General features: G+C 46.2%; 1 protein-coding gene across 2 annotated transcripts in view; it reads left to right on the top strand.

Annotated features, from left to right (window-relative positions):
* The window catches only part of NUP107 (nucleoporin 107), a 790,450-nt gene that overhangs the window by 492,334 nt on the left and 282,394 nt on the right, over nt 1-15,722 (top strand). For both annotated transcript variants that reach the window (XM_069629720.1, XM_069629721.1), the window contains one exon: nt 3,474-3,592. In XM_069629720.1, coding sequence (XP_069485821.1) covers nt 3,474-3,592 — 119 coding nt within the window. The remainder of the gene's footprint in view (nt 1-3,473; nt 3,593-15,722) is intronic.

Genomic DNA, 15,722 nt, shown 5'->3' with positions numbered 1-15,722 from the left:
GCGGCACCTATCGGTACATAGAAAGGGAGCCACATACTGTCACTTGGAGACAATTCACACTATATCAGACATGTTGGACCACTGTGTGAGAGGGAATGTAAACATTAGTAGCACACTTTGACAATGTAAATAAAAGCAGGCAAAGAGTACATATCTTTTGGTTACATTCTTTCTGCTGAATGTAGAATTCCACCAACAGATTCTTCATAGACGCCCCCCCCTGCCCACCCACCTTCTTAAAAAAAGAAAATTGCTCATAAATTGTCTTTCAACATTTGGCCGTGACAGTTCTACTATTCCCTAGTGTCTGTGATTGAGGAAGAACAGTTGGGACTGAGGGCACACTTGGCTCTCTGTGCGTATATTCACAGAAAGGACATCACCTCCACTGCCAGAGGCACCACTGATGGCTTTACGGTGTAGAGGTGTGTGCGGCCATCTATCAGCCTCAAGAAATGTTCATACCAGTCTGTGCCTGGGTGACATAGCAAAGATGGGGAATCTGTGGGAGGAATTCCCCATCCATGGGGGAGGTCACTGAAGGAAAGGAACGAGGTTGTTTCACCGTAGGGGTTGCTTCTTTGGTACTTCTGATCTGAAAGGTTTGCATAATGCACTGACATTCTGTTGCAGTGTTATTGCATTATCAATTTTATTTATATAGCGCGCAAACAGCCCAAGGGCATTGAGGCCCTGTTATGTACAAGAGCTTAGTTACAAGGGCACAGGAATAGTAACATTCAATGGCACATTCTGAATACTACAAGGCATCATACTGATATTAAGACTGGTACAATTGGTCATAAAATTCCTGCATATGCATTGGGTCAAATGAGAGGTATTCAAACTGGTGCGACACACCTTATGTAAAGAGGGTGGTTTTTATGGCTTTGCGGAAGGCGCTGAGGGAGGCCTCACCTCGGATAGTGGGAGGTAGGGCATTCCAGTGAGTAGGTGCGAGGTATGGGAAGCTGGATCCGTCCGCTCTGGCACTTTTTACTAGTGGCACAGAGAGCATGTTGGTATATGGTGATCTGGTTGGCCTTGTAGAGGAGGCGGGTGGATCCTTTGAGAGGGGTAAGGAGGAGCAGTTAGGTGAATGCACTTGTGGGTAAGTGTCAGAGCTTTGACGACGATCCTTGCCTTTATTGGGAGCCAGTGGGCTAGTTTTCTTGTCTCCGAAATGTGTTCTCTTTTGGCAATGCCTTGGGCAGCCCGGAGAGCACTATTCTGTATGACTTGTAGCCTCTCTAGGTTTTTATTGAAGGTGCCTAGAAAGAGTACATTGCAGTAGTCAAGCCTGGAACCAGTGATGGCTCTGGCTATGTTTGTACAGTTCTCTTTGGAGAGAAAGGGCCTGACTGCGTTGATTAGTTTAGCATGATATGCAGCTGCGGAGGCTATTGCGTTGACTTGTCTAACCATCGATAGGTTGGAATCCAGGTAGACTCTGAGAGTTTTGACTGATTCTGAGACAGGTATTTTGATGGAGTCGATGGTGAAATGACTGAATTGGGAGTCTAGATTTTTTAGCGTGTCAGGGGAGTCTACCAGGAAGAGTTCAGTCTTGTCGGAGTTGAGGCATAGCCCATTGTCTGCCATCCAGGCTTGGATGGTGTTGTAGAGGTTGTTGTGGGTGGAGTCAGTGTCATAGTTACCGGTGAGGGTGAGGAGGATCTGCGTGTCGTCGGCATAGTTAGTGCAGGAAATGCCCATAGCGTCGAGGATGAGGAAAAGGGGTTGTGTGAAGATGTAGAGGGTGGGTGAGCGGCAGGAGCCTTGGGGCACACCACAGAGTATGATGGTTGGTGAGGCGGAGGCTAGGTCAGAGAATACTTGCATGGTTCTGTCCTGTAGGAAGGAGGTGATCCATGCTGTGGCGTCAGGGGAGAATTTGGCAGTTGTGGAGAGGTGGTGGCATAGGACGTCATGATTCACAAGGTCGAACGCCGTGGATAGGTCAAGAAGTAGGAGGGAATGCTGGTTTGCCCATGTCTCTGCCATCGTCCATCTGGTTTTTCAGGTCAAGTAGGGCGGTTTCAGTCCCGTGTCTGGGGCAGAAGCCAGATTGGCGCAGCCCTAGAAGATTGTTCTCTTCAATGAAGTGTTGGACCTGCAAGTAGGCTGCTTTGTCCAATATTTTGAGGAGGAATGGGACAGTGGTGATAGGTCTATAATTGTTGGGGGAGGTGGGGTCGAGGGTTGGTTTTTTTAGGAGAGGGCGGACTCAGGCTTCCTTGAGAGAGGCGGGGACTTTCCCTGTGGCAAAGGAGGCATTTACAAAGGCTATAAGGAAGGGAGCTAGCGCTTCAGTGCAGTCCTTGATAATGGTGTCTGGGCATGCATCACCTTTGCAGTTAGAGGGTTTGATGTTCCTCATTATGTTGATGATGTCGCTTTCCTGAATGGGTTTGAAGGAAAAGGGTTGGGGGGGATGGGGGTCCGGGGCTGGTGGTGGGACAGGGATGTGCGTATTGGGTAGGGCTTGTTTAGTGGCTAGTATTTTATTTTGGAGAAGGCTCAGTTTAGTTTGCATGGCTGTTTGTATATCATCACACCAAGCTTTGTCTTTGGTGACGTTCTGGGGGGCGGGAATGGGTTTCTCTAGCTCCCTGAAAATGGCGAAGATTTCTTTGGTGCTAGATTGGGCTTCAGAGATTCTGGATTCAAAAGATTTGGCCTTAGCTTGGGAGATTACCTTCTTATATTTAGTGGAGCAGGCTTTAAAGATCAACTTGTCTTTGTGAGAGTGGGACGTTTTCCACTGTGTAAGAGCAGCCTTTTTCTCGTTTGCAGAGAGAGAGGAGGTCCGTGCTGAACCAGGAGTTGTAGTCGCTGGTGGGTTTGGACTTACGAGGTTTGAGTGGGGCAATGGAGTTGATAGCTGCTTTGATGGCAAAATCGTAGGTTGTTTTGCGAGTGTTTCTGGGTCTGTGGAGAAAGGAGGTCTGGAAGCTGGGCCTTGGAGGAAGGGCAATAGCCTTTCCTTAGTGAGCTGGCGGGAGCTTCTGACGAGGCAGGGTGGCAGTGGCAGTGGTTGGGGTGAGGGGGTGGAGGAGCTATTGGTGAGGATGCTAAAGGTGATCAGACCATGGGGTGGGAGTGGTTCCAGTGATGAGTGGGCAGTTATGCTGTGCGATCCAGTCGAGAGTCCTGCCCTGGGTGTGAGTTGGGCTAAAGATGGTGTTCTTCTAGCCTAGAGCTTTGAGGGTTGTAAGTAACTGTGGGAATGATATGTATTACACTGGGTTCACTAAAACGAGATTATTTTCAACTTCATTTGGCCATCTGAAAAAGCGTGGCTTCATTCTGTCAACCAAACATTTCTAGAAGGGCAGAGGTGTACACATAAAGATTGTTTTAATCTCGATTTTCATATAATGTAAAGCTTAGAAATGTATTCATTGTGTTAGTATTAAAAAAAAGGAAGTTTGACATAAAACGTACTGAGAGTTCTATTTAATCCCATGTAGGTTTAATGGATGAATTTAGTGAGTGGCTGTCTGGGGACAAAAAGCGGCTTCTGGGACACCTTTTGCGCTTCATGACCCATCTCATCTTGTTCTTTCGGACTCTAGGTGTGCAAACTAAGGTACGTTGCTTTTGTTTTCGATGCAATCCAGCTGTGAGAATAAATGAATACATATGTAGGCATAGTCCTATAATGTAATGCACCTGCTGCCTCTTGTAGCACAACATGCATAGCATCCTTGTTTCTAGGCAAAATTTGTTGTTGACAAGTACTTGATAGGCCTGGAGGGAAGGGGGCGGGTGTCCCTGGTCTTTAATGTAAAGGAAACTGGAGATACTATCACATGCACTTAAACAGCATGCAGTACCGCAATACTTAACGGGAAATGTCTAAGAATAACTCAACTAACCGGGAACCTAGAGTGGCCTAGCAGCCTTTACGCAAGAACTAGTCCTGTGATACATTTCCTTGGTGCGTATACAAAGACCCATGCCTGTCAAACATTTGCTCGGGGCCTATACCGGAAACTTAAATGTGTGAAGGTTTCCAGGTTGTCCTTGCACCTAGCAACATGAAATGTTAAGTTATTGGGATTTTTACCATGCACCTCTGCCATTTATATCGTCCCCAGGTGTTCCTGAGGCTCTGAATGGGAAAAGAAAGGGTATAAGGGAGGGAGTGGTTAAGGGCTTAGGGAGAATAGATGCAGCATTGTGCTCAACTGTTGGTGCTGGTAGAGGAGACCACTGGCATCTGTGTGGATGAATTCTTTAGGTGGTTTGTGTTTTTTTTCCTCGAAGCGCCCTTTCTAGATGGGAGACCCGAGTGTGCAGGGGCCTCCCTGTTGCGCGTTTTGGGTGTTTTTTAGCAGTTAGTAGGAGGGGTGCAGAGTTTTGTCTAATTGTAATGGGCTTAGGTGTGTGTTTTTAGACGTAGTTTGTCGGTGAGGTGGTGAGCGTGTGTTGAGGGCGTTGTTTGAGAAGTCAAGGTGTTAGTTATTTGAATTCTTTGCATAGCTCTGCTGGCCTTAATATGTTTGGTGTGTTTTAATGGCTAAATGAAACTGTTGCTGGAAACCGATGCACTTTTCATGTTCAGGGACACGCTAGAACTTCTAATTCCAGCTATACATCAGGGGGGTGCACCAGCTCATGGTACGCCTATCTGGGACTGCTACCAACTTCTCAATACCCTTTGCAAAGGCAGTTTAAGCGAGGGCGTAGTGGGGGTAGAGGCCAAACCACCAGTTTGGCTACCCCCACCAAGCAATGACTCTCTGCCACATATCCTCTCCAATTTCATCAGAGTAGGGGGGGGGAGAGTCGCATTGTTCATTGTTCCCACATATGAAAGGGGATCACATCGGACAAGGGGGTATTGTAAACTGTCAAAAACTGATATTGCATGGAGTTCCTAGAAGTATTGCCGGATCATCCTCAAACACTGGGAAATGTCTTTAGAACACCAGCAAATTCTCCAAGCAGCGATGGCTCTCATGGAAAAAGGAGCCATAGAACTCATCCCTCCATCCCAGGTAAACAAGGATATTTATTCTGTGTACTTCCTTGGTCCAAAGAAAGACAAAACCAAGCGTCCAGTACTCGACCTAAATCCAGCAAACAAATATGTCGAACTTTCAAATTTGAATGTTGCCTGCTCACAGAAAGAACCTGAGATTCAAAGTGAGGTTTGCACCCTACCAATTCAAGGTCTCCCCTTCGAGATTGTGTCAGCCCCTCAGATCTTTACGAAGACACTAGCAGTAGCAGCGGCACACCTACACAGACAATGGATTCCTTTGTACCCTTATCTGGACGACTGGCTTATAACCGGAGACATACCACAAATGTGTCTCAACATCATGAACTGCAGACGATGAACCTTTTGCATCAACATGGGTTTTCGATCAACAAGAAAGTTAAGCCTAGTTCCCAGCCATTTTAAACAATTTCTAGGGGCAATAATTTTAAAAGAAGACTCCTTAGTCTTTCCCTCCAACGAGAGCGTCCAGAACATGCTGCTACAGATCCCATGTTATATGGTCGGTCGTCAGATAAGTCAGAAAGGTGATGCACCTTCTAGGTATGATGGCATCATGCATCTTCATTGTCCCACATGCAAGGTTACACATGCATCCAATACAACAATGGTTAGCTAAACGATGTCTGAGGCGCAAGGGAATTGGGATGATCTAGTGGTAGTTTTGCAAACTGGTGTCGGTGCTGCAATGGTAGACAAAGGAAAGCCCTTTGTCAACCCACTGACACAAGTCACAATAACCGATGCATCGCTCTCAGGTTGGGGAGCTCATTAACTACACCTACAGCGCACAGCATGTGGACACACACATTACCAAAGAGGCACATTAACGTTCAGTTGCTAGGAGTGTACAAAGCATTGCAAACTTTCCAGCACCATCTAGCAGAGAAGAATGTACTAATTATCATGGACAGCACGACCACCATGTTTTACATCAACGAACAGGGCAGAAAACATTCTCTAAATCTGTCATAACTAGCAGAGAAAGTCTGTTATTGGAGCCTCCAGAGACACATTTTACTTCTGTCACAACACGTTCCAGAGGAACACAACTTCCTAGCAGACACACCAAGCAGAAACACAAGTGAACCCTCGGAACATGAGTGGGAACTACATTCAGACATAGTGACTGACATTTTTTCAAGGTGGGATCTTCCAGACATAGATCTGTTTGTCACAGAAGAAAACACAAAGTGCCACACTTAAGCCTCCCGGTTCCCCCAGAAGAGGCCCAAGGGGAACGCACTGTGGATCATTTGGTCAGGGATATTTGTATACGCTTTTCTTCCGACCCCTCTCTTAAACAGATTAATCCAAAAGATGCATCTGGCGCTCTTAACAATGATCCTAGGTCCTCCAATGTGGGCACATCGCACATGGTTCTCCCATCTACTCAAGATGTCTGTTTGCCCACCAATGAGGCAAACCAGCCCTTAGAACATGTTGCCACAGAACCATGGGGCAATTCTTCATCCGCATCCTCAGAAACCAATTTAGCAGCTTAGCTCCTGAAGTCAAAGAGTTTGTCTTTCTTAACATACCTAGCAGATGCATGGAGATATTAAAAGAACCATGTAAACCAAACACTAGACACTGCTACTTTAACAAATTGAAGAGATTTGTAATATGATGTAGAAAGTCTGTTAATCCCAATGACTGTTCACCTTCTAATATAGTGCACAATCTACTTCACTTGTTGGACTCTGGTCTAGTTTTAAGTCCATTAAGCTGCACCTTTGGCATACACAACATCAAAGGATAAGGTTTCATAGTGGAAAATTCCAATCGTGATAACCTTTGTGTAAGGGATGAAAAGACTATATAACCTGGTTGCAAATCCAACCCTCGGATGGGATTTAAGCATTTTCTTAAGTAAGCTCATGGGTCCCCCCTTTGAACCTATGCATAAGGCAATCATTTGGTATCTCACTTTCAACACTGCCTTTCTTAAAGCTACTACCAATAGAAGAGTAAGTGAACTCCAAGCATTGTCCATTTCAGAGGCCTTTGTTACAATACATAAGAACAAGTTGGTCCTGAGAACACACCCATGGTTGGCACCAAAGTCCACCAATCTATTGAACTGCGGGCGTTTTAACAGCACCCACAAAACTCTGGAGAAAGAGCCCTCCATGTGCTAGATGTTGGGAAAGATTTTGTGTACTATCTCAATAAAACGAAGCCAATCAAAGACAGACCAGTTCTTCGTTTCCCTAACTGCTGTGATGGTGAGGGATCCAGTCGCCAATGCAGCCAATTCTAAATGGATTGTAAAATGCATTCATCAGTGTTACAGGTTATCCAACAAAGATCTATTTACACGTGTTTCTGGTGCCACGTTGGCCTTCATTGCAAATGTGCCCATAGAGGCAATCTGCAGAGCGGCTACATGGAGCTCAGTTCACACATTTACCCGACATTACTGTTTGGGCACACAAGCTAGGAGCGACTCCCAAGTAGGACACGTGGTGTTAAGACCTCTGTTCCTTCTAATAACCAACCTGTTCTGCTGGTACTGCTCGCTAGTCTATGTAAAGCAGGTGATTCTAAGCAGAACCACAAGCCTCAGAAGACAAATATTATATGCCTGTAATCGTCTTTCTGATACTTGGATCTGCTTCGATTCACATGCACCCACCCTTCCTCCCCTCTTTGGGAGTAGAAGGTACATAGATAACTTACACCTCTTCATACTTTTTATCACTTCACATGCACCTCTTCATACTCCTTATCACTTACTACATACTTTATGCAACCTCAGGTCGACCATAAAACCATCCGAGGACCTTGATGCATGAAGGACCATGGGTTCAGTACACGTCACAGTAGCGATAGTATTGCAAACACGCACTGGCGACATATCATTTCGATTTCAAAAACAAGTCATGTAATACTCTGCACCAACCACTAGATGTCCATATAGAACTATGTTAGGCAAAACGTGTACAATTGTGGCATTATCCCCCCCCCACCCCCCTCATCTTGACCAGGAGACTACAAATAACAGAATGCATCCCACCTGCTGGTCCCTGGGGAAATATACGAGCTGAACTTCCAGGACAAAGGCACACCTACTGGAGCAGAGCAATGGACCAAGGGACGAGAGCAGCGAGCCGAAAACCTCAAGGCTTCCCTACGGAGGTTGTTGCCTCCGACAGACCACGAAAGACCCGTGGAGAAGGCCAGATCCCGCAAATAAAGATTGCATTGTTTCAAGGACGCCAGCGACCCTTCTGGGTGAACGGCAGAGTTGGCGAGACCAAGCCTTTGGTACTAACCTTGACTCGTAAATTGGAAATCTCAAAACAAGAAAGAAGCGCACACAGACGTTGAGTTGGCTGGCGACCTGAGAGACTGGTGTGTATTAAAGCGAATGAAGTAGCAACAATATATCATAAGTGATAGCTGCATGCGTGTGGATGAGATGCAAAGAAAGGCAGACCTGTGAATGTACTTTAAAGCAAAATGCAGCTGTAAGAGCAGCGATGCTAAGTAGCAGAGCAGAATGGTCCCATGAAAGCAAGTAGCCAATTCAAAAGTCTCTGTGAAAGGTACATTGTTTGTTTGAAGCAAAAAGGCAAACAAACCACAAGAGTGAAAGTAAAATGGTGAAAGTTGAGTCAAAGTGGTCCTGCAGTGATCTGTAAAGAAAGCCATGTACTTTCGAAAGACTTTGACATCCGAAAGTGGTCCAAGCCCTGCTGAGGGAGACCCGAAGTATACTAAGCTTGGGGAAGGTAGCCCCCTTGCAACTTTGTGTTGAACTTTGTCGTGAGAGGTCTGAGCCTGACAGAGGGGGACCTATGAGAACTGTGTGGTGAAAGTCTGAGCCTGGCAGAGTGGGATCTTTGTGAATGTTTTGGTTGAAACATTATTTTGGAAGTCGGAGAAAGAGACTTTAACGTGGAAGGACAGGCGGGCCTCAATCCACGGTTTAGAACTGTACTGTGTTGGAAACCGAGCCAGGGTGTGTCATCCTGCCTACAAGGATCGCCTTACACCGTGAGGCCTAACGTGGGGAAGAGAGCTGGTTCAGCTACATTATCATTTGAACACTGATTTTTTTTCCTTTTGCATACATTTCTACTTTTTACACTTTTGTACAAGAGATGGGGAAGGCATTAGGTTTTGTTAGCATAGGAGAGTTTCATTTGTGGGACTCCACCGGGACTGTTTTGTTTATTGTTTGATGGTCGAGATTACTACCATCTTAGTTATAAGGCAAAATGGGAGTTTCTGCAACCCCAACATTTTTACTAAAGTTTTTACAAATTGTTTCCATTGTGTCAGTGTCAATACTTGTGATACCATGCCTTCCCTAAAGCGGACACAATGTTGCCGTTTTCCCATTCAGACATTTTATGAAAAATAAAAGGGTTGGAAAAATAACTCTCTAGCCCTATCCTTAAGGAGGTGGTTCCCTACTTAAACATCTGAAACTAAGAATCAGTCTGTCAAGTAATGTAGTAGTGTTGAAACTGTCCTTGTGTCCAAAACATTCTAAACTGGCCCTCACGCTCGAAACAAACTAAGAGTGCAATGAAATATCTCTGACATATGTTTAGTAGAAAAAGTGTTCATAATCAAAACCAAGAGTAAATCCAAAAGTATTTTCCACTGAGAAATCCTTCCAACCAGAGGATAGTTCCCTTATCCTGGGTTTGTACTAGGATGGCCAAAGTCTCTCTTAAACAGTTCCTTGAGGTCACCAAAACATCTCTTTAAACAACAGGCCCTTAATCTTTTATCCTGGATTCAGAAAGTTCCTGTTCACACAATGTCTTTCAAAATATCCATCAATGCCTTTGTAGCAAAAAGTGCCTTTCTTGAACAAAATAAGTGTCTTTGTATTGGCTTCACAAAGTTCTCGTTCTGTAAACTTATAAATGTAGCTGGTGTACTTTTCAGACTCACTAGTAACATTCCTATGTTTTCCTTTACAATTTCTGTTGGATTGCCTGGTATACTCCTCTGCCAGAAATCCTCTCATGGGTTCTTCAGATTGCCTGGTATACTTCTCTGCCAGGTATCTTCCCACAATTCTCAAATTGCCTGGTAGTTTAGACTGCCGGAACTTCTTATGGGCATCTATTCTGTTTGCAGACTACCTGGTATACTCCTCCGCGAGAAATCCTCTTGTGAAGCTCTTCAGATTCCCTGATATACTTCCCTGCCAGGTATCTTCCCCAAGTGTTAGTTTGTTATACAGTTTTCAAAGGCCTGGTGTATTTGATTGCCAGGACCTCTCTTTATGACATTCTTGGATCCTCTTGTATACTCCCCTGCAGGAATCCTTTCATAATGGTAGTCTTTTCACTGGAGGTATTACAGATCACCTGGTTTACTCCCTTGCCAGGCATCTTTCCCCCAAATGTCCACTGCCTGGTGTCTTCTATTTACCAGGGTGTCTTTTTATTAGCTTTACTGTTACTTCCAATATGACTCATTGGCTCCCCATCTACTTGCTGGCTTCTTTCTGCATCCAGGAACGGAGAGTGCCGCCTCCTGACTCAACCGTACCTCCAGGAGCTGCGCCGTCCTTCTCGGTGCTCCTGCAGTCCTTCAGTTAAATTGGTGGCACTTCTTCTCTCCCGCCAAGATGGTGTCTGTAGCTCGCGTTCACGAGCTGCTGCAGACAGGAGCCCATCTTCTCCTCTGCGGTTCTCTCACATACAGTTTCTGTGGACGACACAGTTTCCATTTTTAAATGTACTCGGCAATTTAAAGGGAAAAGAACTAGTCTGCACATTGACCTTTGGACTTTGCTTAATCTGCATTAACTCTTCTCTCCTCTTTGCTTCAGTATTTGAGGCTTTATGGGAACTGAAGTCCATAGTTGAAATTGGATTTTTCAGCATCATGTTGTTCAAATACTTCACGTGTAGACCTGTCAAAAACAGGAGATCTTTTATGTGTGTTGTGATTGAGGTATACATGGGATTTTATTTAGCGTGACAAAGGATGAGGTTTTTCAGAATTTTTTTTTTGTAAAGATAGAAATGCTTTGATTTTTATAGAACATTCATCACATAATCTGGCAACCTGCCAGAATTATATGCATCTCAAATCAGCAACAATGTATGTTCCTTTCCCTAGCCCCCAGGAGTTCTCCCTAGAACAGCCAAAACAGTGCTCTGAGTAATTTAGTTCAGGGCGTGTCTGAGGTTCAAGGCCCTCATTCTCTGTGGGCACGTGAGGGCGCTGAAGTCTTTTTGCATGTGCCACAAGAAAGGGGACCACACCACCATGAATGTTAGTTGCGAATTCCTTATGTTAGCTGTGTTTTTCGACATCCCCAGCAAAGTCCATACCTATCCGTCCGTATATGCGTGGAGGGGACTTCTTCGCGCCTCCACAATTGGAGAATAGCCAGCTTTGTAGCCAGCAATAGATAAGTCAATAGGTTGCTTCTTTTCAAAGCAGCATCTATCGATGACCTATGGCGGAAGAGCCCCAGTGCACAGCACACCGGATCATCTGGTTCATCAACCTGCAAGATTTCCTTTATCTTAAATCTCCTTTCTAGCCAGTAGTCCTTAAGTAGCGGGAAGCCCCATAGTAAATGTAACATTGTTCCTTTTGTCTTACACCCACTCCAGCACAATTTAGAGTTATCTGGGTGACGATGTAGACTGGATGGTGATTTGTACAGCCTTGTTAGAATCTTGGCTTGGGTCTCTGCCAGGCGGGACCATTAAGCTGTTGCCGCTCTGTAAACCTCCTCCCACTCCTTCGAGAGGGGTCGTCCCAGTTCACGTTCCCAAACCTCACAATACAATGCTCGATCAGGGGTAGATAGCAAATTGGTGCATTTATACAGTTGAGAGATTTAGTGAGTTTGAGTATGCCGCCAGCTGGAACACCGATTCGAAGTCCGTCAGCTGCCTAGTTGCTACCGCTATATTGCAAGGGTGCAAAACCCAGTGCCTGGCCTGACTATCGAAATCTGTCCAGCTCTCCCAGCCCCAAGGTGGCCTTACAATCTTTACATTTATGTAGCTTCCCTTTAGAGGTCACCAATGTTCCCCACACCCTTGTCCATCTATCGGATAGAACCACTATCCAGTTGGCCCGGTGTGGAAGGGTGTAAAAGGGGATGGGAAAGTGGTAGACCCTTGAATTCTGGCAACATATCCCAAGCCTCAAGAGGTTCCCTCGTCACCAGGTTAATGTATAAACTGTGCTCTCGCCTGATGGGGATCCACAGTTGGGGCCATATATGGCGGCCCGCAATCGCATGCTCTATACGAACACACACCTTATGATCCACGTTGGACCCAGTCAATAATAGACCTGGTTTGCGTGGCTCTGTAGTAGTCCCATAGTCTGGCAAAAGCCAGACCCATTTTCCCCTTGGTAGCATACAAAGTCTGCTTATTGACCATGGGAGAACCCCCTAAACCCTGCCCCCCCACCCCCGCAGGATCTTCAATATCAGGGAATCCCACACTTGAAGGTTGTACTTTGAGTTAGGAATGGGTAGAGCTTGGAAGAAATAAAGCGGTCTAGGTAAGAGGTTCATTTTTATGATTGACATTCTAGCAAACCAGGAGATGCGAAGGTCAGTCCACCTATCCCGGTCTCTCCTTATACTTGGAATAAGTGACGGGTAGCGCACCCTTAAAAACGCACCTGGATTAGCTGGTATATTGACTCCTAGATATTTCACCATCTAGGGGGCCCACCTGTATGTGAAGGATTGCTCCAAAACCGCCTTTAATGTTTCAGGATGTTCAGAACCAGAATTTCAGACTTGGAGGTGTTCATTTTGAACCCCGAAACCTGACTGTATGTTTGGATTTCTTCAGCTATCTCTTGTAGGGAGGTTAAGTGGTCTGTAACAGAAAGGATGACATTGTCCGCAAAAAGGTTAATTTTATGTTGAACGCCTCCAAGCCCGACGCCTGCTATTCTTTCACTAGGCCGTAATCTAGCTGCAAAGGGTTCCATTACCATTGCGAATAATAGCTTTTACGAGGTACATCTGTCTTGTTCTTCTGCCCAGAATGATAGGTTCTGTAAGTGCCCCATTCAACAACAACCTTGCTGTAGGAGCTACATAGTTGGACATAATCATTCGACACATCAGAGGACCAATGTTAAATCTGTTAAGCAGCTGCCTTAGATACCCCCGCTTGACCCGCTCAGAGCCTCCACAGCATCTAATGCTAGTAGCAGAGAGTGTGCCATGTTCCTTTAGATTTGTCAACTAAATGGAGGACCCTTCGAATATTATCCATTGTGCCCTCCCCCATACAAATCCTGACTAGTCTGGAGTATTCAGATTAGGAAGAAACCTTTCCAGCCTGGATGCCAGGATATTGGTAAATAGCTTGGCATCCAGATTTAGGAGGGCAATTGGCCTGTATGAAGAGCAGAGGGTGGGATCTTTGCCCGCCTTAGGTGTAAGAGTCCCTTGCGCCTCTCTCATGGACACTGGTAATTCATCACCCCCGCCCTCTCCCGAATTGGACTAAGTGATCTGCAGCCATGATGCCGTCCGGACCCGGGGCAGTGTTAGGCTTGAGTGTCTGTTTAGCCCAGAGGACTTCCTGTGATTCTATGGGGGGGTGGGCGGCTTCATTAGCTCCCTATCATATTGGGATAGTCTGGTCAGCTCCACCCACTCCAAGTATGCTGCATGTTCCTCCCGCGTGGGGGAGCTTGACGTAAACAGGGATTCATAGTAGGCACGGAAGATATCCCTTTTCTTATCCTCCCCCATTCCTTGCCATCTCCGTCCTTCACTGAATGGATGGATGAATGACTGATTTGATTGTTGTTTGAGATGATGAGCCAGTTACTTGCCTGGTATATTGGCCTGCTCATAGTATCTGTGTCGCAACCCCATCAGGACCATTTCTGTCTTCTGGACCCTCAACAAATTCAACTGCTGATTGGCCATTCTGACGTGCCTGGAATTGCACTGGGTCGGGTCTGCATAGTAAGCCCCCTTGACCGCCCTAATCTCCTCCAATAGGTCCTATTCGACTTGACCGCTTGTCCGCTTCTGCATAACTGCATTTGGTATGTTTCCCCTGGCTGTTGCTTTCAAAGCGTCCCAATGTATGCCCTCACTAGGGAACTCCTTGGGGTTGTCCTTCAAGTAATCCTGCAGAACCCCCTTCAGTTAGTCCAAGAAGACTGGATCTCTAAGGACACCAGAAGTGTCTTCCCCAACACACCAGGTGCAATATTACCATGTTATGATCAGTCATGGTCATGAGTTCAATAGTTGAAGATGCCGCCAGGTGTGCCAACCCTGAGGAGATAAAAGATGCAGTCTGTTCGTGACCCGAAGCACGTACACGAGACAAGAAGGTATAGGCTTTGTCGGTAGGGTGATGGGTGTGCCATATATCGATGAGGCCGCAATCCGCTTCCCATCTGTCTACCCCTAACTACAACTCCTCCTGTAAATCCCCAAACGCATCCTCCTCCGTCACACTTAATAGATGGATGAGAGGATGTGCCCCCGGGCCCCCAACGCAACCCGGACCTCTATTCATTCTTAAGAGAATAAGCAAACCAGAAACATCAACCTTTGTTCTACATCAGTCATGTTGAACCAGTACCAGCAGTGGTTTACAACCACGCATCTCCCGCAACACTTGGGATCGCCTTGCTGAGCCGTCCATCCATTCTCTGCCCTTCCAGCCCCTCCCCCCCCCACCACCTGCTCCACCCTGGGAGCACAGGCGTACAACTAAGAGACCAATTCTGCTTATCATGCATCAGATTTCTTCCTGCTCCCTGGGACAGTCTGCCACGAGCCTGCAGCTTTGGAGTCCTTCAACCAGGACTGCCCCTTGGACGCGCTCTACTCCTCCAACGTGAGACCAAGCAAGAGGGCGCCCTCCTCCAGCGTGAAACTCATGCAGAGCATGCCCTTCCGTTTAGACTGGAGCCCGAAGGGGTACGTCCACTTATATCTAATGTCTTGATGTTGTAACTCTTCAATGATGGGTCTTAGCATTCTACGTTTGGCCAGAGTGGGCTGGGAGATGTCCTAGTAGATCCGGACAGCTGATTACAAGTTTGATGTTCTATTCGCCTTCCTTGCAGCCCCCAAGATTGCTTCTTTCACCTTATTATCATGATATTGTACTACAGGGACCTTTGGGGGAGGTGGGGGGCTATTTGACCCCTCTGTTCTTGCACCAACCCTGTGCACTCTCTCTGGATGCCCCCTGGGGGGGCCTGTGCCATGATCTGGAAGAGGAGCTTCTGGACACAGTCATCGATATTGTCTGCCTCTGACCCTTCAGCCAAGAATGTTATCCTAAGGTTATCTCTGCGAGCCTGCTTTTTGAGGTCATCACACTTGGATTTCAGAAGTTTGTAGCCTTCCTTCAGTGTAGCTACCATACCTAGAGACCTCTCTGACCTCGGCCTCCAGGGTGGTCAAAGAGCGTTAGTTATGATCAGCCCTCCAATAAGGTGCGGATCAAGCCTTTTTACACACTGAAATCTTGTCAATACGGCCCTTTTATTTCTTCATTGCATACATCTTATGCAGGCTATTTATGGCAGCACCCCCATAAATCACATAGCTCACTGGCGACGGCCTAGCCAGTAGCAGCTTGCAAATCCACTCTTTACTTTAGTAATCCACACAGTTCCTTGAAAGAAGCAACTGGAATGAGTCCTGGTGTGTTTATTTTTTCCAACACTCCTCTGTTAATGATTCTATCAAGATAATGCTTTCTGA

The sequence above is a fragment of the Ambystoma mexicanum genome, chromosome 12 (assembly GCF_040938575.1).
Source record: "Ambystoma mexicanum isolate Mex_15411 chromosome 12, UKY_AmexF1_1, whole genome shotgun sequence".
Taxonomy (NCBI): Eukaryota; Metazoa; Chordata; class Amphibia; order Caudata; family Ambystomatidae; genus Ambystoma; species Ambystoma mexicanum.
This window is presented reverse-complemented; position numbering and strand designations above follow the sequence as displayed.